General features: G+C 43.2%; 1 protein-coding gene across 1 annotated transcript; it reads right to left on the bottom strand.

Annotated features, from left to right (window-relative positions):
• Nucleotides 1–282: 282 nt before the first annotated feature.
• On the bottom strand, nt 283–23873 carry LOC132835887 (zona pellucida sperm-binding protein 3-like). Its single transcript, XM_060854984.1, has 11 exons — nt 23824–23873; nt 23311–23414; nt 23042–23219; nt 22832–22958; nt 22673–22751; nt 22454–22582; nt 12741–12815; nt 11272–11346; nt 9875–9949; nt 4629–4711; nt 283–300 (listed from the first exon to the last, which is right to left on the bottom strand). The coding sequence occupies exons 1-11, from the start codon at nt 23871–23873 to the stop codon at nt 283–285; spliced, it is 993 nt and encodes a 330-aa protein (XP_060710967.1).
• Nucleotides 23874–24695: the final 822 nt, after the last annotated feature.

Here is a 24695-nt window from a genome sequence, read left to right as displayed (position 1 = left end):
GGTAGCAATTCCTCTTTTGGACTTAAAGGACCTCATGGTGCCCGATGGACTGCTGCTGCAAGTCTAAGTTTGTTTCTCATGTTTAGCTAAGTAATTGAAGTCAAAACTTCAAAACATATCCACCCTTTTGCTAAATCTTCAATGTCTCACATACTTTCCAAAATGTGCAACTGAAAAATGAGCTCACTTTACGGAGGATGTATAATCCGTTCCATCTACCCAGCGCCGGTCACCTTCCGAGACTGTATCAGAGAGTCCAATCCAGTAATTTTTGGTCACAAGTCATTTTTTCACAAATGCCTACAATATAAATAAAAGCATTTTATTAGAACATGGAACAACAAGGATTTCAGCAATATTGTTGGCAAATTTTCTACTTCCATTATCCTTGACGGATGCCAAAACCCCTTTGATTTTAAACCGGCTGCTCTCCGTCATCAAATGTTCAGAGAATGCAGTTTTAGCTTGGCTCATTTTGTAATATTTTAGACTGATTTCTGAAGATGAGATGATACAGGGCTTAGTACACAATTAAAGGAAGCATTTCAAATAGGCACTGCAGAGTGCTGTGTTTTAAATGAAATGTTATCACAGTGATTACTTTAATTATTTTTCTTTATTCATTCCTGGGATGAGGGTGTTGCTGGCTAGGCAGCATTTAGAGGGCAATTAAGAGTCAACCACATTGCAGTGGGTGTGGAGTCACATATAGGCCAGACTACGTAAGGATCAGAGACAAAAAAAACTGCAGATGCTGGAATTCAAAGTAGACAGGCAGTAGGCTGGAAGAACACAGCAAGCCAGGCAGCTTCAGGAAGGGGAGAAGTCAACGTTTTGAGTGTAATCCTTCTTCAGGACTCGGTAAGGATGGTAGTTTCCTTCTTTAAAGGAGATCGATTCATAATCTAGAGAATTTAAGGTTAAATTTCTCCTTGGTAGTTTGAGAATTTGAATCTATTTTAAAATATCTGGAAATAAGATGTTACCATCAGTAAAAGTGACCTTGAATCTGTAGGATGATTGTTAAAAAACGATCAATGGTTTGCTCAAATTTCATGGGAAGTCCATGTAAGGAGCTCAGCGAAGCATGTTGTAAATGCTGAACAGGAATCTTTCATTTGTCTGGCAGAACTGGAACAGTTTGAGGCCTAAATACAGTGAATCTTTTTAGTGTTTTCAAAGCATTTGTCACAAACAAAATGTTCTTTGACCAAAAAAAAGACAGTCCATTGTGGATTTAATGAGCCAGACAAGTCAGTAACCGACCTCCATGACTGAATTTGACATGAGACGTTGAAGGGGGGAAGAAAGTTGAAGGAACAATGGATTGGAATTCAGGTTCGGCAGAAACTGAGGGGAGATGGCAGAAGTTAACGATACCAGACTGGGGAGGACCGTGAACGGATATAATTAAAGGTGAATGTGTTCGGGACAAGTAAGTATTTCCTTTCTATTTGTTCATTCTTTGGATGAAGCTATCACTGGGAAGAATGAAATGTATTTCCTATCCTAAAGCACCCTTGAGAAGATTAACAAAAGCTTCCTTCCTGTAATGCAGCAGTTTGCACAGTATACTAGATTCACAATATTCATTAATAACTTGGATAATAGCATAAAACGTAAATTATCCAAATTTACTGACAAAACAAAATTGGGCTGCATTGGAGATAGTTTTAACAACAGCATAAAATTACAATAGGATTTTGAAAAGATTTGGTGAATAGGCAAAGCTGTAGATTTTAATGTAAGTGTGAGCAAAGGAGGGTAGATCATGGTATTTTTTACAAGGTACAAAAGTAAATCCAATGGACATTTGGGGGTTCAGATGCTTAGCTCCTTTAAATATCACAAAGAGGTACAGAAGGCTGACGGAACACTGCCCTTCATACTAAAGGGCTGAAGGATAAGGATGTTGACTTTAGTTAGATCCCACTTAGAGTACTGTGAGCAAATCTGGGCAGGATAATATCTAGGCTTCAGGGATAAGTTATAAGTAGGAATTAGACTAACTGGCCCAGAATTGTCTAGAATTCAGAATGTAAGAGGTGATCTAATTGACGTTTTCAGGATATTAAAGGGGAAAGACAAGGGTAGATTCAAATTGAAGATTCTCAAACTAGGGTCATAGTTTTAGAATGAAGGCTGGGCACTTCAGGAGACATCTTAGAAAACACTTTTCGATATGCAAAGAGTAGTGGAGGTTTAGAACTCTCTTCCTCAAAGAGCGGTTGATGCCAGTTCAGTTGGGGTTCATTTTAAATCTGCAGTGGACATATTATATTCAGCAAAGCCATCAAGGGATATGGAACATAGAACAGCCATGATGTTATTGAATGGGGGAGAAGACTCAAGGCTCTTAAGAGCCAACTCCTTCTTCCTATATTTTTATGTTCCTAGTCAGGATAGAGTTCCAGGATTTTGACTGGGCAGCACTGAAGGAATGGAGTTATATTTCAGAGTTTGGGTGGTTTGTGATTATGTGGAGAATCTGTGGCTGGTAGTGTTCTAATGCATTGGCTGTCCTTTACCATCCAGGCAGTGAAACACGTGGATTTGGAAGGTGAGATATAAGGAGTCTTTAATGAGTTATGGCATGTACCTTGTTGGTGGTATGCACTAGGAGAAAGTGAGGACTGCAGATGCTGGAAAGTCAAAGTCGAAAAGTGCGGCGCTGCAAAAGCACAGCAGATAGGGCAGCATCTGAGGAGCAGGAGAGTCAATGTTTTGGGCATAAGCCGTTCATCAGGCTTATCATTCCGAAACAGCGAGTCTCCTGCTCCTCGGATGCTGCCTGACCTGCTGTGCTTTTCCAGCGCTGCACTTTTCGACTTTGGTGGTATGCACTGCAGATGGTTTGCGTTGGTGATAGAGGGTGTGAATGAAAACACAGGGGATAGGGTGCAGATCAGTTGGGCTGTTTTGTCCTGGATGCAGTTGTTCCTACTTGAGTGTGGCTGGATGCACACTCATCAAGGGAAGTGGCAGCATTGAGTAGCACTCCTGATTTGTGCCTTGCAGATGCCAACCTTGCCAAAGGTTGCCACATCATGTATGTTGGGAGCCAGTTATGTAATTACTGACCCTTGGATGATGAAGGCATGGGATTCACCATTTGATGGTATGAGTGGTAACCAGGCAAAGCCTCATGACTGTTTTCATAGAATCACAGAAGTGTTGTAGTCTGAGCGAAGCCATGAGGCCATCGTGCTTGCATTGCCTTCCATGATTGACATTCATGAAATTAAAGGTCCCCAGATGGTACAATGAGTGAACAGGGAAGAGTTTCACTGAGGGAGATTTAGGATTTAAAGAATCCTCTAGCTATAGCAATGCGCAAACTTTTATGTCTGGAAGGAAGGAAGATTGTGACATAATCATAATATCCATGGGCTAGTAATCCAGAACCCCAGATAGATGCCCTGGGGGAAGTGGATTCAAATTCCACCATGGCAGATGGTGCAATTTGAATTTAATATTTTAGAAACCTGGAATGAAAATCTTGCCTTGTTATTTCTAGTGAAAATCCATCTGGTTCACTAATATCCTTTAGGGAAAGACATCCTTTCCCAGTCTGGCCTACATGGAGTTCAACCATTACTTAGGCACTTAGGGATGGGCAGTAAATACTGGCCCAACTACACACCACAAACAAAGTATTAAAGACCATCCTCAGAGAAGGACATCCAAGAGATAAAACATCATGCAGTAGAGAAGTGATTCAGAGACTAATCAAGGTCTCTTTCAGAATTGAGGTCAACGATTCTCCTGTCTAAGAGTTACCAGTCTTCCAATTCCAACAGCAACATTGGGTGGCATTGTGACTCAGTGGTTAGCACTGCTGCCTCACAGTACCAAGGACCTGGGTTCAATTCTAGCCTCGGGTGACTGTATGAAGTTTGCACATTCTCCCCGTGTCTGTGTGGATTTCCTCTAGATGCTCTGGTTCGTCCCACAGTCCAAAGATACCCACGTTGGGTGGATTGGCCATGCTAAATTGCCCATGGTGTCTGAAGACGTGTCAATTACGTGAATTAGTCATAGGAAATGCAGTGCGATAGGTTGGGGTTGGAGTATGTCTGGGTGGGATGCTCTTCAGAGAGTCAGTGTGGACTTGTTGGGCTGAATGGCCTATTTCCAAGCTGTAAGGATTTGATATGTTAGAATTGTGAAATCTCCAGGTCGCCTGAACTTATGAAGTCCAAGATTGAGGGGTAGACCTGGTAGTGGTAAATGTAATCATTTTTAGGTATCCAGATGTGCAAACATTAACACAAAGAAATAAAAGTTTGGCGAATGGATACGTTCAGAAAGAGTTAATATTGAAGACTGCATTAAGCTCCACCCAATCAAATAATGCCAGACAGTACTGACTAGGGTAAAGGGAAGTCTAGCTTGAGATCACAGTGTGTCCTGTGTCTGTTAGTCGTAGTTATTCTGTCTAACTTAGAGCTATTGCTATCATGCAGTTTTCTACATCCTTTTAAGACAAATGCCTCTTCTCATTAGTGATTCTTTATCTTCACTGTTAAGCAGATATGCTGTTCGATCTAGTATAGAAGGAAGGATCAGAGGCAGTACTCCAGGCCAAGCATTCACTGGTAGCAATCGTTTCCACAACAATCTCTTACCTGTTCCTCAGGCTTGTTAATAACAGCAAGATTGGCATCCAGTGATGCACAGGACCTCTGGGCCTCTGTCCACTTCTTGCTGTCTAATGAAAAGTAATAACAGTTTTGCTAGAATTGCCTCCAGTTTTCAGGACACTTTCGAAGCAGTTCTGTGAGGATACGTAAATAAATGTTTCAGCCAGCAGGGACATTCAGAATCTCATTATTCTCCTCGTTCACTGAGACTTTACCTAGTGTTGTTACAGACAATCTAGTACCTTGCCCAAAGGTATTTTCAACACAGAGTCTCACCCTCCAAAGATCTGATTATTGAATCCGAACTAAACCAGAACCCAGTCGCCTTGCAGCACACACTAAGGCTGAGAAATCAGTCCACCCAACGCAAAGGCTTGCTACTGAAGACCTGCAGGCCCCAATCCCAGAGGCAACTCCCTAATACCTGAAATCACTAGGATTGGCCGACCTTGCAGAGGTCAATCAGAGAGTAAAAACAAAGATTACTGGAAAAGCTCAGCAGGTCTGGCAGTATCTGTGGAGAGAAATCAGAGTTCACGTTCCAGTGACCCTTCCTCAGAATACCATCCACAGTTCCTTCAGTTTTCAACCAGACAGTGACTGGGAGTCAGACAAGGGATGGAGAGGGATGGGAAGAGGAGACAATTAGCAGAGGGGAGTCTGTGGGAAAAGCGGAGGCATTGTGTGAAGATGGAGGGGGATTGTGAGGAGAACAGGAAGGAGGAGGAGCAGGATGTTTGACAGTTAGGAGATGGGGAGAGTGATGTCAAGTCACTAACAACTTGCGTTAAATTGCCAAGCTCTCTAATTTCTGAAGCAAGGTGGTTAAAATGAATTATATTACAGCTGGAGCATATTGGGAGGTATATATAATAGAAAGATGGATTGATCGCTATTTCTTTATAGACAGTGGGCTCTGAAACCACAGCAGGTCACACTTTGTGCACCAGTACCTTCAGCCCACTCTCTCAGCACCAGACAATGTCCTCCCAGTACTATACAATGTCGAGGGAAATTGCTTCATTGAAGGTTGAATGTGTGTGTAGGACAGTGGGAGATACTTTTGGACCAAATGTCATAAGAGTTTATGAGATCTGTGGACAATGCTGGGGTCTCCCAGGGTCATTCTTACCCGATTTTGTACACCAAGTTCCACTTGTGGTTTGTCAGTTCTGATGATAAAAAGGACATATTGTGCTGAATCCTCCCATCTGTGGTCAGAATCCTTATTTCCAAGCCAGATCAGACTAAAGGACTTGCCTCTGGTGAAGATTAATCGGTGGTCTTTCAGTCTTTCCAAATCAAAGCAACATAAACAACAAGAGAAAAGAACAACTGGGATAGCAGCAGAGAAGTGGACTGGCTGTTTTTTCTACAATTTGTGTAACATTCTGTGGGGGTTGGTTCACTCAGTCAGCTGGGCAGCGTGATTATCAACAACACGGCTTTAATTCCTGCACAGGCTGAGATTAGTATGAAGGTCCTGCCTTCTTATTCTCTCCTCTCACCTCAGACACAAGGACCTCCACATTAAACTCACCCCCAATTCTCTCTCTCTTTCTCTCGCTAATGAGAGAGAAGGTCTATGGTGACTGTGCCTTTTATTCTATGGTTTTAAGGTCTTTAAACCACAGATACAGTGACAGTGTGTGTTGGGGAGTAGGGTGGGTAGGAAAGTGAGAAAGGGTTCAGCATAGGTAGGGCCCTGTTCAGGTGGAGATAGAGTCAGGTGGAGGTAGAGCATTCCTGATGAAGGGATTATATCTGAAACATCGATTCTCCTGCTCCTTAGATGCTGTCTGACCTGCTGTGCTTTTCCAGCACCACACTCTCGCCTCTGATCTCCAGCATCTCCAGACCTCACTTTCTCCTGGAGATGAGTCAGGTCTGGTTGAGAGTAGTGGGAGTCTGGTAGTTGGTAACATAACTCCACCAAGGCCTGTATTCCCTCACCAGGTCACCCTAAACCTCCTGTTTATTTTTCTTTTTTTAACCCCCATTCTACCACCCGGACTCTTGTTTATGTTTTTTTTTTTAAACTGCGGTAGTGCTTTTTTTTTCCCCAGCACCCATGGTGTGTGTGTGCAGGTGTGAGACACAAAGTGCATGAATCTTTATTCAATTTCCACCACCAGGAAGATAGGAAAACACCCGGGTGGCCAGTGACAAGCAGTGCCCTTCAGGTCAAAGGGCAATGCTGTATGATCAAACAGTGAAGGGGAGGGCAGGGACTAAATCAAAATAGAGTTGGAGGGATATCTGTCAGCCAGAGGTCCCTGACTGGACCAAGTTAACAGCCCAATTAGGGAACTCCTATCTATGGATTCATTTGGGTGTTGTTCAGGGTAGACAGTCAATCCCATTTGGAGTCAGATCAGAACACTGCATGGACAAAGGGTTTGAATCCAGGGGGTCTTGCCTGGTCCATAATACTTTGCTCTAAGCCTGTGCCCTCAGGCCCTAGTCTCTCCCACCAATGGATGCATCTTCCCAATGTCCACTCTATCCAGGCCATTTAGTATTCTGTAAGTTTCAATCAGATCCCTCCTCATTCTTCAAAGTTCCATCAAATTTAATCCCTGAGTCCTCAAATGTTCCTCGTATGTTAAATTTTCATCCCTGGGATCTTTCTCGTAAACCTCCCCTGGAGCTGCTCCAGGGCTAGTACATCCTTCCTGAGATATAGGGCCCAAAATTGCTCACAATACTCTATATGTGGACTGACCAGAGCCTTATAGAGGCCCAGGAGTATGCCCTGCTTTTATATTCAAGTCCTCTTGAGATCAAATGACAACATTATATTTGTTTTCCTAATTACCAACTTAACCCTGCAAGTTTGCTTTAAGGAAATCCTGGATTAGAACTTCCAAGTCCTTTAGCACTTTAAAATTCTGAATTTTTTTCCCCATTTAGAAAATACCATGTATCTATTCTTCCTCTCAAAGTGCATGACCGCACCCTTTCCCACATTATAGTCTATCTGCTACTTCTTTGCCCTTTCTCATAACCTGTCCAAATCTTTCTGCAGCCTCCCTATCTCCTCAATGCTACCTGTCCCCCTACCTATCTTTGTATTGTCTGCGCACTTAGCCAGAATGCCCTCAGGTCCTTCATCTAGATGGAGAATGTATAAATGTTGTGGTCCCAACATTGAGCTTTACGGAACACCACTAGTCACCGGCTGCCATCTTGAGAAGGACCCTTTTCTCCCCACTCTCTATCCATGCTAGTGTATACGGAAATCCGGGAGACCTTTGGGGTTCGGTTGGTGTCAGTGCAGTGGAGTGATGTCAGGCACCCAGAGTAGGGTTGGCTTTCCGTGGGAGTTCTTGTGGGAAGTTTGGGTGGGTTGTTAGTTACAATATCACCTAGGAGTTAGAGCAGCTTTCAATCCCTCCTGCATTTCCTGGCTGACCATCGGGGAAATGATTTGAAACTCTGCAAATTCTCTGATTCAAACTCAGACCTGGGAAAGTGAAGCTTCCTGTACAATTCCTGAGGAAGCAGTTGTGCCAAGAATTCCACATGATCCTGGACAATTCCTGTTGCCAACGCTCTTCCTATTGAGTGATCAGAACACTAACTCCAGTTGATCAGGAATGTCGATGCTCCATGGAGCTGAATAGGATTCTGCAGCTCTCATTCGGCTGAATCTTATCCTGGTGCCAAAGTTCACAGCAGGGGGTGGCACAGTGGCTCAGGGGTTAGCACTGCTGTCTCACAGCAACAAGGACCCAGATTCGATTCCAGCTTCTGGCAACTGTCTGTGTGGGTTTCCTCCGGGTGCTCCAGTTACTTCTCACAGTCCAAAGATGTGCAGGTTAGCATGGATTGGCCATGCTAAATTGCCCCATAGTGTTCATGGGTATGTAGCTGAGGTGCAATAATCAGACGTAAATATAGGGTTACTCTTTGTAGGGTTGTTGTGGCAAATCACCAGCTTCCACACTGTAGGGATTCTGAGAGTTCACCTGGTTTTATCACTGAAGACCTCACTGATCCACATCAGAGATCATTAACACAGTGTGTGGGACTGAGCCAGCCTGGGGAGGTGCTAGCAGGTTCCTGCTGCCTCGAGCAGCACACTGGTGAACCAAATTTAGTTTCCTCTGGTACCAGCTTGTTCTCAATAATAAACCTACTTTACAGTTTTAAATAAAGTAACCACAGAGTTAATCAATTGATGCATAACAATCGATTAGCCCATTCTCATGAACCTGCCCATCCCAAATATTGGAGCAACCCAAATACATAAAATGTGAATTCAAAATGCAGGTCTGAGGATTTCACAACAATCTTCACCCTGATAAACTGAATGGGTGACATCGCAACAGGCCCAGCCTCACACAGGTCCATCTTCACCTAATCTAATTCACTCCATGTGATTTTGAGAGACAGCTGAGAGCACTCAGTGCAGCAAAGGCTGCAGGAACTGACAATATAACAACTGCAGCACTGAAGACATGTGCTCTACAATTTTTCTTCAATTTAATTCAACTGTCCCAGAGACGCTCCAACATTGGGATCTCCTACCAGTGTTCTATAAGTGCTGAGGCTGAAGGAAAGAGTCAGTAATGTTACTCAGTGTGGTAGTGAGACAGAACAGAGGGGAGGGGATGGGACATGGTGGGTCTACTGTGGAGGGATTAAGGCCTGATATCACACCACAAGGCAGAGCATGGAAATTTCAAAGGCCCTGCTCTCCTGTCCAGCTGAGGGAGGTTTCTAATTCATTCCAAGCAACTCAGCAAACTCTAACCATAAAATCACCAAAGCACAGCTCTGAAGATGATCAGTAGAAAAGAAATATTAACCCTGCTTTCTGTCCACACATGCTGCCAGACCTGTTGAGCTTTCACAGCAATTTCTGTGTTTTGTTTTTAATCAGGATATTGTGGGTTGGATATAACTGCTTCACTTGTCACAAATTTCACCATCCAAGGTCAGACTGGAATGACTAATTATACAGCACTATATTGGGCTTGAAGAACGGTTGGATTTAAATTCCTGACACAAACTAAACCTGGGTTATAACACTGAATGTTTACTCCAGTGACTCTCACAAACAGGACCATCCTGCTTTATATCATCCACTGGTGGAGCTCCAACCATCCTGACTCAGAAGGATTCCAGCCCAGTCTCAGGGTGAGTTTTGAGAGAATGATCAGAGCCTCTGACCCGTTGGGGAACTCTGACATGGGGAGACATGATGATTGTTCGGACACACTCACCGTTATGCTGCAATTGGACAAGATCCACATTGGAGTCAGTTTCTGACATTGTCATGTGACTGGACAGCTGTGTGACTGAAAAGGAAACAGATGATAATTCATACATCAGCATAAAGTTAAATATGTCTCTCATATCGCACAGTGAGAAAAATATGTGGTCAACCTGTCTGTGTCTCTTGCATTTAAGGACCCCATGTGTACACAATGTTATTAGTCTGCTGCTAATGAGTCTGCTCTGGGGTTAATAGCTGTGCACACACACAATGTAGATGTCTGTTTTATAACTTATAATCTGCTTTTTAAGTTTTAAATAAACTAACCAACAGAGTTAATCTATTTACAAGGAACGATTGATTATTAGGCCATTCTCATCAACACCCCCGAAATATTGGAACAGTCCAAATACATAAAATGTGAATTCAAAATGCAGGTCTGAGGATTTCACAACAATCTCCACCCTGATAAACTGAATGGGTGACATCCCAACAAGCCCAGCCTCAAACAGGTCCATCTTCTCCTAATCCGATTCACTCCATGTGATTTTGAGAGACAGCTGAGAGCACTCAGTGCAGCAAAGGCTGCAGGAACTGACAATATAACAACTGTAGCACTGAAGACATGTGCTCTACAATTTGTTTTCTTCAGTTCAATCCAACTGTTCCAGGGAAGCTACAACATTGGGATCTCCTACCTGTGTTCTGTCAGTGCTGATGGTGCAGGACAGAGGCAGTAATGTTACTCAGAGGTAGTGAGACAGAACGGAAGGTAGGTCATGGGATATGGTGGGTCTACAGTGGAGGGATTAATGCCTGACATCACACCACAAGGCAGTGCATGGAAATTTCAGAGGCCCTGCCCTCCTGTCCAGCTGAGGGAGAATCCGGGAGGTTTATAATTCACTCCAAGCAACTCAGCAAACTCAACCCGCACATAAAAACACTGAAACATTGTTCTCAAGAAGGATCACTGGAACTAAAATATTAACCCTGCTTTCTCTCTGCACATGCTGCCAGACCTGTTGAGTTTTCCCAGCTATTTCTTGTTTCGTTTTTAATTAGGACAATGTGGGTTGAATATAACTGCTTCACTTGTCACAAATGTCACTATCCAGGGTCAGACTGGAATGACTAATCTGTGATGTCTGTGCTGATTAACTGTTAGATATTAGTTCTTGATACAAACTAAACCCAGGTCCTAACCCTGAATGCTTACTCCAGTGACTGTCACACAAACAGGACCATCCTCCTTTACACCATTGACAGGTGGAACTCCAACACCCCTGAATCGGAAGGATTTCAGCCCAGTCCCAGTGTGAGTTTTGAGAGAATGATCAGAGCCTCTGACCCGTTGGGGAACTCTGACATGGGGAGACATGATGATTGTTCAGACCCACTCACCGTTATGCTGCAATTGGACAAGATCCACATTGGAATCAGTTTCTGACATTGTCATGTGACTGGACAGCTGTGTGTCTGAAAAGGAAACAGATGATAATTCACACATCAGCATAAAGTTAAATAAGTCTCCCATATCCCTCAGTGAGAACATTACATCGCAAACCTGTCTGTATCTAACCTTTAAGGACTCCATGTTTTGTGTGTAGGAAATCATGTCTCACAAACTTGGAGTGTTTTGAAGAAATAAAAAAAAAGAGGATTGATGAGGGCAGATGAGGTCTATATGGACTTCTGTAAGGCATTCGACAAGGTTCCCCATGGGAGACTGATCAGCAAGGTTAGATCTCATGGAATATAGGGAGAACTAGCCATTTGGATACAGAACTGGCTCAAAGGTAGAAGAGAGGGGGTGGTGGTGGAGGGTTGTTTTTCAGACTGGAGGCCTGTGACCAGTGGAGTGCCACAAGAATCAGTGCTGGATCCTCTACTTTGTCATTTAAATAAATAATTTGATGCGAGCACAGGAGCTACAGTTAGTAAGTTTGCAGATGACACCAAAATTGGAGGCATACTAGACAGCAAAGAGTGTTACCTCAGATTACAACTGGATCTTGATCAGCTGGGTCAATGGGCTGAGAAGTGGCAGATGGAGTTTAATTTAGATAAATGTGAGGTGCTGTATTTTGAGAAAGCAAATCTTAGCAGGACTTATACACTTAATGGTAAGGTCCTAGGGAGTGTTGCTGAACAAAGACACCTTGGAGTGCAGGTTCATAGCTCCTTGAAAGTGGAGTTGTAGGTAGATAGGATAGTGGAGCAGGCGTTTGGTATGCTTTCCTTTATTGGTCAGAATATTGAGTACAGGAGTTGTGAGGTCACGTTGCGACTGTGCAGGACATTGGTTAGGCCACTGTTGGAATATTGCATGCAACTGTGGTCTCCTTCCTATCGCAAGCATGTTGTGAAACTTGAATGGGTTTAGAAACGATTTACAAGGATGTTGCCAGGATTGGAGGATTTGAGCTACAGGGAGAGGCTGAACAGGCTGGGACTGTTTTCCCTGGAACATTGGAGGCTGAGTGGTGACCTTATAGAAGTTTACAAAATTATGAGGGGCATGGATAGCATAAATAGACAGTCTTTTTTCTGGGGTTGGCGAGTCCAGAACTAGAGGGCATAGGTTTGAAGTGAGATGTGAAAGATATAAAAGAGACCTAAGGGGTAACTTTTTCACACAGAGGGTGGTACGTGTATGGAATGAGCTGCCAGAGGAAGTAGTGGAGGCTAGTACAATTGCAACATTTAAGAGGCATTTGGATGAGTATATGAATAGGAAGGGTTTGGAGGGATATGGGCTGGGTGCTGTCAGGTGTGACTAGATTGGGTTGGGATATCTGGTCGGCATGGACAGGTTGGGCCGAAGGTTTGTTTCCATGCTGTACATCTCTATGACTCTATGACCCACTCACCGTTCCGTTGCAATTGGTCAAGTCTGATGTTGAAGTCAGGTTCTAACATTTTCATGTCACTGGACAGCAGCGTGACTGAAAAGGAAACAGATGATAATTCACACATCAGCATAAAGTTTAATACTGTATGGCTCCCATACATGACAGGGAGAAAATTACATGGTAAACTTATCTGTGTAGCTTGCCTTTCAGGACCCCATGTGTGCACAATGTTGTGAGTCTGCTGCTAATGATTTCCTCTGACTTTGTAAGACACACACACACACACACACACACACACACACACACACACACACACAACACACACACACACACACACACACACACACAACACACACACACACAGAATGTGGTTGCTCTGTTGTGATGTCTCCTTTAAAACCTATAACTTGCTTTACAATTTTAAATAAACTAACCAACAGGTTGGTTTATTTAAATAGGTTATTTTTTGAGGAACAATGGATGGGAAACATCGTGGAAAACAAAGTACTGATGTGATTTATTATCCTTAAAGTCAAAAACTGGTTAATCCATACCATAGAGAATTTCAAAACCACAGTTTGCTATTAAGCAGAAACGTTCCTTGATTCGCTTGACAAAGACAAGTGATCGGGTGTGTGAAGGATTGATGGGAAACGAAGTAAGGACAATGACATTCCACCACAATGTGCAGAAAACTCCCTCATTTAAATTAGGATAGAGAGGACCTCCGACACAATTAAAAATGGTGCAGCAGGGGTACAGTTATGAGGAGAGATTCAACAAATTAGGACTATGCTCTTGAGAATGTTGTAGTCTAAGAGATGATCTAACTGAGGTTTTCAGGATATTATTAGGTAAAGTCAGGGCAGATTATCAAGATAAACTATTCTGATCAGTTGAATTTTCTAGAACTGCAGGTGCAATCTCAGAATTAGGGCCGGGCTATTCAGGAGCGATGCTAGAAAACACTTCTACACACAAAAAGTCAGAGTTGGAATTCTCTTCCTCAAATGGTGGCCAATACTAATTCAATTATGAAATTTAAATCTGTGATAAACAGGTTTGCACTAAGGCTATCAAGTGATACAAGCCCAAGGCAGGTAAATGGAGTTTGGCCACAGATCAGCCATCTTATTGAATGGTGGAGTAGGCTCGAGGGACTGAATGGCCTACTGCTGTTCCTGTATAAAATCCAGTGGTTATGGGATATATATACCAGCAACATAACTCAAAAGGCTTGAATTCCTTCCAGCTGATCAAAGGAGTTAGAACATAAATTTAAAAATTAGGATGTCAAAGGTGATAAACTCAAGATCAATAACAATGCCCCATGGTGGCAAATGTAGAAATGAAAGGACATCTCAGATGAACATGTGACTGAAAAGGTTGTGTAGGTTGGAGGGATTCAGATTTCTGGGGTGTTGGGACCAGTTCTGGGGAAGATGGGATAAGTATAAACAGGATCGGCTGTATCAGGGCAGGGCAGGGATTTATGCTGTTGGGAGCGGGGGTGGGTTGCAGGGATTTATGTTCTCAGGAGCGGGGGTGGGGTGCTGTCTGATAATGTTGTCATAATTTAAAACAAGAATAGCAGGGGGATGGGAACCCATGCAGGGAGACAGAGGAGGGAGGATGGAAACAAAAGGCAGGATAGTAAGAAGCAGAAGTGGAAACCAGAAATAAAGGGCAACAAACAAATGGAGATAAAGTATATACTAAAGCCAGATTGACTAGTCAGGCTAAAAAGACAAACTTAATGCCATTGTGTCTCAGTACAAAAGCATTCTGAAGAGTCTAGATGAATTAACAGTATAAATAGATATACCTGTACACAGTGTAATGGACCAGACCTAACCCCCTCAAAACATTTCAAGAAAGTAGCTCTGACCCTAATGTTTCTAGTTATTTTAAACAAATTTCAGGTGGATATTCCAGGAGGGATGCAGCTGGCCCAAGCACTCAGTTTTAAACAGAACAGAATTCCTTCACAGACTACTGAATGAAACATGAACAAAAGAGAACTGAATTTACAATAACTTAACGTATCTGAAAACCCTGTCAACTCGATCACAACTGAATGCTGCTGTTCCAAGTACCTGCAACATCCTCATTAATAGCCCCTTGGCAAAAAAAAAGGAAAATCAAACCCAGGTTCTTCCAGAGAGAGGGGGGGGGGGCGAGGATCTGCCTGGAACTGCTTCCTTGGGTCCCCAGCAGCTTCTCAGGGTTCCCAGCTAAAACCTGACCAGCAGCTGTTGCAAACACAAGCAGCCAGACTGCTAAAACCAAACCAAACAAACCCTGAGCTGGAAGAACTGGCCACCCCCTTTCATTGAACAATGGTTTCAAAAAAAAACTTTAAAACTTTCTCAAGTAGATACTTAAAGATATATTGGAACCTCTGCCTTTCTGACTCCTCTGAAGGAAAGACCAAGGATAACGTCACCTTATTCAAGCAGCAGCAGTGTCGCAGCAATTGTTATATAGTTGCAAACATGGCTACAGGGTGACCGAGGATTGGAACTGAATCTCTGGAGTTATTTAATATTTCGGGAGGACAAACAAGTACGAAACGGTGTTGGGGTAGCATTATCAATGAAATAGTGACCACGGATATTGGCTGAGAATATCAAGTTGTGGAACTGCATAGATGGAGCTAAGGACCCCTGAGGGCAGGAAATGTTAATAGGAGCTCTCTATAGCATCACCCACCGCCCCCCCCCCCAAAAAAACAGTAGCAGAGATAAAACGGAAGGTAGTAAACAGGAAACCAGAGACACATACAATTAGGGCACCAGTGTATGTGACTTTAATTTACATTTTGATTGGACAAGGGGGGGAAGTGAGGACTGCAAATGCTGGAGAGTCAAGTCTAAAAGTGTGGCCATGGGAAAGGTCAGGAATATCTGAAGAGCAAGAGAGTCGACGTTTCAGGCAAAAGCCCTTCATCAGGAATGTGCCAGCTAAGGTTAATACTGTAGAGGAGGACTTTCTGGAATGTTTACATGTTTTTTTTAAATCAAGGAACTGACGAGACAGCAAGTTATGGTAGATTGGGTATTGTGCAAAGAGAAAGGATTTATAACAATTTTGTTGAGCAGGGTGTTTTGGGGAAGAGTATCAATAACATATAAAACGTTTCTTTAAGGTGGAGAGTGAGGAAGTTGGGTTCTGAATCCGAATCAAAGGAGCTAGGAGGGTCATAGACGATTGGGGAATGTTATTAAAAGGGTTGACAGTGGATCGGCAGAAATTAATATTTTTAAAAGTGTGTATGTGAATTACAAATTATTACTTCCTGACACAAAAATTCAACAGGGAAGGTGGCTCAACCATGATAGAACAATAAGTTACGGGTAGTATTAGTATCAGTTGTGGGGAAAATGCTTGAGCCCAATATAAAAGTCATGATGGCAGAACAATTGAAAATGTCGGACCGTAGGGACCAATAACACAGATAAAACCAGGGCAGAGGTTCTGCTGAGGGAGTATGAACAGCTAGGAGCTAAATTAAAAAGCACAAGCAAAAAGATAATAATCCCTGGATAACTAACTGAGCCATGAATTAATTGGCACAATGTCAATAAGATTAAGCAGGGAAGCGCGTGGCTCAGAGATTGGGGTGGGAGAAATGGGTTTGAATTCATGGGATATTGGGGAAGAAGGGGCCTGTTCCAAGGGGATGGTCTTCATCTGAACCATGCTGGGACCAGACTCCTAGTGAATCACATAATGAGGGCTTTAAACTAAATAGGGGAGGAAGAGAATTCAGTTAAGGGGTAAATCATTAATGGTATTAAACAAAATCAACAGGTTTATGAAATAGAATTCACATGTAAGGCATCTACTGACATTTTTAGGATATAATCAATCGATAAGGGAGTGCTGGTGGATGTGTTGTTTTGAGATTTCATGAAGGCCTTCCCTACAGTGTAGAAACAGGCCCTTCAGCCCAACAAGTCCACCCTTCGAAGATTAACCCAATCGGACCCAATCATTCCCCTACCCTTTACTCTACATTTACCCCTGACTAATGCACCTAATCTACACATCCCTGGGCAATGGGCAATTTGGCATGGCCATTTCACCTGACCTGCACATCTTTGGACTGTAGGAGGAAATCCACGCAGACACAGGGAGAATGTGCAAACTCCACACACACATTCACCCGAGGCTGGAATTAGACCCAAGTCCCTGGCGCTTTGAGGCAGCAGTGCTAACCATTGAGCTACACTTTTGATAACTTCCATGTAAAAGGCTGGTCGATAAAATTAACGCACATGGTTTTGGGGACATCATGCTAGGAATTGTAATAATGTAAGGGGCTGAGAGAGACAGATATTCATCGATTGCATTCAGCAGATGATCCTATAGCAGTATGTATCCAGTACAATGCAGAAGGAGGCATTGCTAGACCTGGATCTTGGGAATAGAAACATAGCAAAATAGACCCTTCGAGCCTGCCCCACCCTTTAATATGATCATGGCTGATCATCCAATCTCAGGTTCCCACTTCTCTCCATATCCCCAATCCCTTTAACCACAAGGGGCATGTCCAGCTCTCTCTCGAATATATCTAACAGACTGGCTCCAGCAACCTCCTGTGGAAGATAATTGCACAGGTTCACAACTCCGAGGGAAGAAATTCTTCCCCATTGAGTCAAAGTGATACAGCATAGAAACAGGCCCTTTGGCCCAAACTGGTCCATGCTGACGACTCAGCTAGTTCCACATGTCTGCCTGGTGCTCAGATTTGGGATATCTCATCTGGGCTGCAGAGGAACCTGGAGTGGGAGGGTAAACATCCAGTGGTCGTGGTCTACACAGTTACCAATAACATGGATAAAACTAGGGCAGAGATTCTGCCAAGGGAGTATGAACAGCAAAAAGCTAAATTAAAAAGCAGAATCAAAAAGATAATGATCTCTGGATGACTAACTGAGCCACGAGTTAATTGGCAAGGGTCAATAAGATTAAGCAGGTAAATGTAAGGCTCAGAGATTGGTGTGGGAGAAATAGGTTTGAATTCATGGGATACTGGGGAAGAAGGGACCTGCTCTGAGGGGATGGTCTTCACCTGTAACGTGCTGGGACCAAAGTCCAAGCGAGTCGCATAACTTGGGCTTTAAACTAAATAGGGGCGGGGGAGAGTTCAGTTATAGGGGAAATTAGAAAAGTTAAGTTAAAGGAGGAGGTAAGAGTGCAGAACTCAGGAGGGGTTATTAAAACCTCCAGCACAGACACAAATAGGACAGAGTGTTTGGAAAGGGTTAGCTATCAAACTTCAAGCACGCTGAACAAATGAATGACAATGAGAAGAGAGATGGTTAATACAGGACTGATGGTGTTCTATCTGAATACACATTGTCTAAGGAATAAGGTAAATGAGCCTGTGGCACAGATTGAAATTGGCAGGTACGACGTGGTGGGCATCACGGAGACATGGCTGCAAGGGATCAGGATTGGGAGCTGAATATTCAAGGATTTCCATCCAATCAAAAAGATGGGCAGGTGGGCAGAGAGGGTGGGTTGCCTTATTAGTAAGAAATGAAATTAAATCAGTAGTACGAAATAAGGTAGGGTCAGATGGAGAACCTGTGTGCATGGAATTGAGGAACAGCAAGAGTAAAAAAAACACATTTGAGTTATGTACAGGCCTCCAAACAGTAATTAGGAGCTGAGCGCAAGATACACCAGGAGACAGAAAAGATGTGCAGGAAAGGCAAAGTCACAGTGATCCTGGGGGATTTCAATATGCAAGTGGACTTTGAAATTCAGGTTGGTAGTGGATTTCAAGACAAATTCATGGAATTTCTATGAGATGAATCAGCTTATGGTGGAACCCACTAGGGACAGGCAATATTGTTGTGCAATGAGGCAGACTTGACGAGGGAGATTTAGGCGAAGGCATCTTTAGGCGGCAGTGATCATAGTGTGATTGAAGTTACTCAGCAATTTGACAGGGAGAGGATAGAATCAGAGGTAAGGGTATTACAGCTGAATAAAGGCCATTAAAGAGACATGAGGATGGAGCTGGGGAGAATTGACTGGGAGAGGAGCCTAGCAGGAAGACATTGGATTCGTAGGAGTTTCTGGGAGTAATTCAGGAGACACAACAGAGATTCATCCCGAGGGAAAAGAAGCACGGTGCAGGGAGGATGAGGCAACCATGGCGGACTAGGAAAAGCAGGAATAGCACAAAAGCAAAAGGGAAAGCATATGATGTGGTGAAGGATACTGGGAAACCAGAGGATTGGGAAGCTGACAAAGACCAACAGAGGTCAACAAAAAAAAAATGAGGAAGGGGAAGATTCAATCTGAGGGTAAACAAAGGACAATTAAATCTGAGGAGAAACAAGTAGGTAATATAAAGGAAGAGTAATATGAGGGTCAGCTAGCCAGTAATATACAAGGAGATTAAATCTGAGGGTAAGATAGCCAACAATATGGAAGAAGGTTTGAGGGTAAACTAGCCAGTAATACAAAGGGAGATTAAATCTGCGGGAGATCTAGACATTAATATAAAGGAAGATTAAACCTGAGGGTAAGATAGCCAGTAATATAAAGGGAGATTAAATCTGAGAGTAAACTAGCCAGTAAAAACAAGGAGTTAAATTTGAGGGTAAGCTAGCCAGAAATATCAAAGGTGATTACATCTGTGGGTAAAATAGCCAGGAGTACAAAGGGATATTAAATCTGAGGGTAAACTAGTCAATTATATAAAGGCAGATTAAATCTGAGGATAAACTAGCCAGTAATATAAAGGGAGATTGTATGTGAGTGTAAATTAGCCAGTCATAGAAAGGGAGATTAAACCTGAGGGTAAACGAGCCAATAGTATCAATGAAAATTATCTTGGAGGATAAAATAACCAGTAATTATCAAGAGAGATTAAATCTTAAGGTAAAATAGCATAAATGAAGGTAAGTATAAATGGAGATGAAATCTAAAGAGAGATTACGTATTGGGGTAAAGTAGCCAGTAATATATAAAGGGAGATTAAATCTGAGAGTTAACTAGCCAGCAGTATGAAGTGAAATTAAAGCTGATGATATGGGAGTCAGTAAAATGAAGGAAGATTACATCTGAGGGTAATCATGCTAGAAAAATAAAGGGAGATTAAATCTGAGGGTATGCTACCCTGTAATATAAAGGGAGATTAAATCCAGGGGAAGATAGCCAGTAATATAAAGGGAGATCAAATCTGAGGGTAAACTAGCCAGTAGTTTCAATGAAGTTTAAATCTGAGGATAAGGTAACCAGTAAATATAAAGGATGATCATATCTGAGGGCAATACAGCCAGTATAATAAATGTGAGGATAAGATAGCCAGAAATATAAAGGGAGATTAAATGTGAGGGTAAACTGGTGAGTAATATACAGATAGGTTATTTCTGAGGGGATGCTAGCCACTAATATAAAGGGAGATTAAATCTATGGTTAAATTGGTGAGTAACATAAAGAGAGATTAAGTATTAAGGTAAACTAGCCACTAATACAAAGGACGATTAAATCTGAGGGAAAAGTAACCAGTAATATAAAGGGAGATTGAATCTGAGGGTAAGATCACAAGTCATTATAAATGGAGATTAAAGCTTATGGTAAACTAGCCAGAAATATGCAGGGAGATTAAATCTGAGGGTAAACTGGTGAGTAATATAAGGAGAGATTAAATATTAGGGTAAGATAGCCAGTAACATAAAGGGATATTATGTCTGAGGGCAAACTAGTCAGTAATATAAAGGGAGATTAAATCTTGGGGGTAAACTAGTCAGTAATGTAAAGGGAGATTATATCTGAGGGGAAGGTAGACTGTAATTTTAAAGGAGATTAAATCTGAGGGTAAACTACCCAGTAATATAAAGGGAGATTAAATTTGAGGGGAAGGTAGCCAGTAATATAAAAGGGGATTAAATCTAAGAGTAATATACTCAGTAATATAATAGGAGATTAAACCTGAAGGTAAGATAGTCAGTGATATAAAGGGAGAATGTAAGAGCTTCTTTACAGTTTCTGAAGGACAATTGTGGACATTGATGCCAGGAAACTGGCCCTGCAGAGAGTGTAATGTGGAACACAGAAATGGCTCCGAACCTGATTAATTACTTTGCACCAGTCTTCACGGTGGAAGACATCTTTAATATCCCAAAAGTTCTATAGAGTGAGGGTTCAGAGCTGAGTATGGTGGCCATCACAGAGAAGAAGGTGCTATAATAAATCACCTGGACCAGATGGACTACAGCCCAGAGTTCTCAGGGAGGTAACTGAATAGTTGGTGGAGGCATTAGTGGTGACCTTTCAGGAATCGCTAGAATCAAGGGAGGGTCCCTGAGGTCTGGAAAATCACTAACGTGACACTGCTGTTTAAAAACGGAGTACGTCAAAAGACGGAAACGTACAGCGCTATTAGCCTAACCTCGGTCATGGGTAAGATCCTGGAATCCATTGTGAAGGATGAGGTTTCTGAATACTTGGAGGTTTGTGCCAAAATAAGGTGAAGTCAGCATGGTTTCATCAAGGGGAGGTCATGCCTGACAAATCTACCGGAATTCTTTGAGGAAGTAATGAGCAGGTCAGACTAAGGAAAGCCAATGGATGTGGACTTCAAGAAGGCCTTTGACAAGGTGCCGCACAGGAGTCTCCTGAATAAGATAAGGCCCCATGATGTCAGAGGCAAGGTGCTAACATGGATAGAAGCTTGGCTGTCTGGCAGAAAGCAGAGAGTGGGGATAAAAAGGTCCTCCTCAGGTTGGCAGCCAGTGACAAGTGGTGTTCCATAAGACTCAGTGTTGAGACCACAACTTTTCAATTTATATATTAATGATCTCGGTGAAGGAACTGACGGTACTCTGACTAGGTTTGCAGACAGTACAAAGATAGGTAGAGGGACAGGTAGCATCGAGGAGGCAGAGAGGCTGCAGAAGAATTTGGACAGATTAGGAGAATGGGAAAAGAAGTGGCAAATGGAGTACAATGTGGGAAAGTGTGGGGTCATGCACTTTGGTAAGAAGATTAGTGGCATGGACTATTTTCAAAATGGGGAGAAAATTCAGAAGTCTGAAGTGCAAAGAGACTTGAGTTCTCTTCAGGATTCTCTCAAGGTAAGCTTGCAGGTTGAGTTAATAGTTAAGGTAAATGCAATAATGGCATTTGTTTTGAGTGAACTTGAATATAAAAGCAAGGATGTATTTCTGAGGATCTTTCAGGGTCTGCTTAAACCACATTTGGAGTATTATGCACAGTGTTGGCCCCCATATCTCAGGAAGGATATACTGACTCTGGAGGAGATTCACGAGGATGGTCCCAGGAATGAAAAGCTCAAAGTATGAGGAATATTTGAGGATTCTGGGTCTATAATCAATGGAGATTAGAAGAATGAGGGGAGATCAAATTGAAACATACAGAATACTGAATGGCCTGGACAGAGTGGATGTTGGGATGATGTTTCCATTGGTATGTGAGATTAGGACCCAAGGTCATAGCCTGAGAGTGAAGGGAAGACCTTTTAGAACGGAGATAAGGAGAAACCTCTTCAGCCAGAGAGTGGGGAATCGATGGAATTCATTCCCACAGAAGGTTGTGGAGGCCGGGTCATTGAGTATATTTAAGATGGAGACAGATGATTCCTTGATACTCAAGAACCTAAGGGTTACAGGGAGAAAGCATGGGGTTGAGAAACTTACCAGCCATGATTGAATGGCAGAGCAGACTCGAAATGGTCAATGTCCTACCAGCTTCAGGACCAAGGTCTCTCCTTCCTCTGGAGGGGAACAGGATCTCCCTTGTGCTCCCACAGTTCCCCACATGGCAACAGGCACAAATGTCACTGTCTGGTCCCTCCAATGGGGTCCAGTTAAACGAGAGAAACAGCCCATCAACCACATGGTGCATCACCTCTCCCAACAACAACATCCCTGAGGGACAGAGAGAGGGAACTTACATATCCTCCAGTTTCCGGAATGTACAAGCTTTGTTCCTGGAATCTCGCTGATCCACTGCCGCAACTTTCAGGTGACAGGTGATGAAAATCTGAGGGACACATTCAGAACAAGGCAGTATTTAGTGACTCCCTCCCACTATGGAGACACCAATCAGCAGATTCCTCTTACCAAGGAATGCTCATCTCCATAGAAATGAAAGGCATCCAGGTCAAACCTGAGCTTGTCTGGCTCCCGCCCGTCTCCTGGCAACACAAAGGTTGAAAAGGAGTCCTCAGCTTTGCTGTCCCGGAGGCAACTGTAGATGGACAAAGGGCCATGAAGTGAATGGAGGGAAGCCATTGAGATGGGAGCAGCTGGAGAAAGCAGAGAGCTCCTTACCCATTGTAGTCAATGATGCTGTATCTCGGGGTGGAGTCTTTGTTTGGGCTCAGTGTAGCTACACAGCGATCAATGTACAGCTTCAAGGGTACATGGTTAGCCATTGAAACAGACGCCTCAATGTGAATGAGGTCTCCCAGGGAGTAGACAGTGGAAGGGCGCTCTGTAAACCAGTCACCTGAAGTACAGGAGGACAAGGGTTGGAGACAGTGGGTGTAACCCACTGTGAGTGACACCAGGAGATCCCTCCCCAGCCACCCATCACATACCATTCATTAGGCACAGGGAGAATGACAGATGGCCTTCTCCAGACCTGGTGGAGCTGAATGGGATCCAGGTGGGATTGATGGGGTTACTGCTCACATTACCCTTCCTGGGAAGTGACAGGGCAGATATTTTCAGACAGGGTCAGACAACAGCAGCAGCTCGGGATCACATTGACAATCGAGTAAAGATTCTCACCTCAAATAACAACACTCAATGGGAACAACAGCCCTATAGACAATCCAGTTAAAAATCACACAACACCAGGTCATAGCCCAACAGGTTTAATTGGAAGCACACTAGCCTTCGGAGTGACGCTCTTTCATCAGATGATTGTATGGGTTGTGTGATTTTTAACTGTGTACACCCCAGTCCAACACCGGCATCTCCAAATCATGATAGATCCAGGATAGTTTGGGGTGTGGGTTAGGTGGGTGGTATAGATCAGGAAATCCCCAGTGACCTGAACGACACCAGGTTGAGGAATGAGGAACTGATCTGAAATGAGAAGCATCTACATGGGGTTCACAATGACATCATCCCATTGGAACAATTCTTCAGCGAGCATGACCGGCTTAGAGCCAGGAGACTTCTTCCTCCCAGAGCTGAGGGGAGTAGTATGAGAGGCAATAATCTCAAGGTCAGAGGTTAGTCATTTACCTCAGCATGGTGGTTCAATGCCTCACAGTGTGAGGGTTCCAGGTTCAATTTCACCCTCAGTCAACTGCCTGTGTGAAGCTTGCACATTTCCCCTGGGTATGTGTGGGTCCTCTCTGTGTATGTACATTCCCTGTGTATGTGTGGGTCCTTTCTGGGTGCTCAGCTTTTCTCCACATTCCAAAGATGTGCAAGTCAGGTAAATTGGCCATGCTAAATTTCTATTAATGCTCAGAAATGTGGAGGCTCTGTGGGTTACTGATAGGAAATGCTGTGTTATATGGAGAAGGTAGGTGAGTGGGTCACTCTCCCCAGGGTTGGTGTGTACTCAATGAACCAAAGGTCCTGCTTCCAACTATCGGGATTCTATGATTCTCAGTCAGTTGTCATTGGAATACCCGCTGCTGGAGCCTGGGAATGCTCAGTTCATCAAATGAATTGAGTTTTTTTCTGTAAACTCAACAGAACAGAATAGGGCCCCTAACAGATCAATAAGGCTGTCCATATGTGGAATCACTGGAGGTGAGTCAGATCCAAAAGCAATATTTAGCTTCTGTATTTACTGGGGAGAGACACGTGGAAGAGAGGCAACTTGGTGGTAAATAGAGATGTCTCAGAAACGGTCAACATTGCTGCAGAGATGTCAGGAGTCTGAAAATACAAAGCTAGATAAATCCATGCAACCTGATCAGGTGAATGTCAGGACATTATGGGAAGCTAGGGAAGAAATTGC

Source organism: Hemiscyllium ocellatum, chromosome 45 (assembly GCF_020745735.1).
Source record: "Hemiscyllium ocellatum isolate sHemOce1 chromosome 45, sHemOce1.pat.X.cur, whole genome shotgun sequence".
NCBI classification, from domain to species: Eukaryota; Metazoa; Chordata; class Chondrichthyes; order Orectolobiformes; family Hemiscylliidae; genus Hemiscyllium; species Hemiscyllium ocellatum.
The sequence above is the reverse complement of the archived record's forward strand: the minus strand, read 5'-3'. Positions and strand labels throughout refer to the sequence as shown.

Coding starts and splice junctions, on each gene's coding strand:
- LOC132835887 (XM_060854984.1), bottom strand. CDS start 23,873: ATGCTCGCTGAAGAATTGTTCCAATGGGATGATGTCATTGTGAACCCC. Junction 11,347..12,740: donor TGACCAATTGCAACGGAACG/GTGAGTGGGTCA, acceptor TTTCCTTTTCAG/ACACACAGCTGTCCAGTCAC. Junction 4,712..9,874: donor TGTCCAATTGCAGCATAACG/GTGAGTGTGTCC, acceptor ACTTTTCATTAG/ACAGCAAGAAGTGGACAGAG.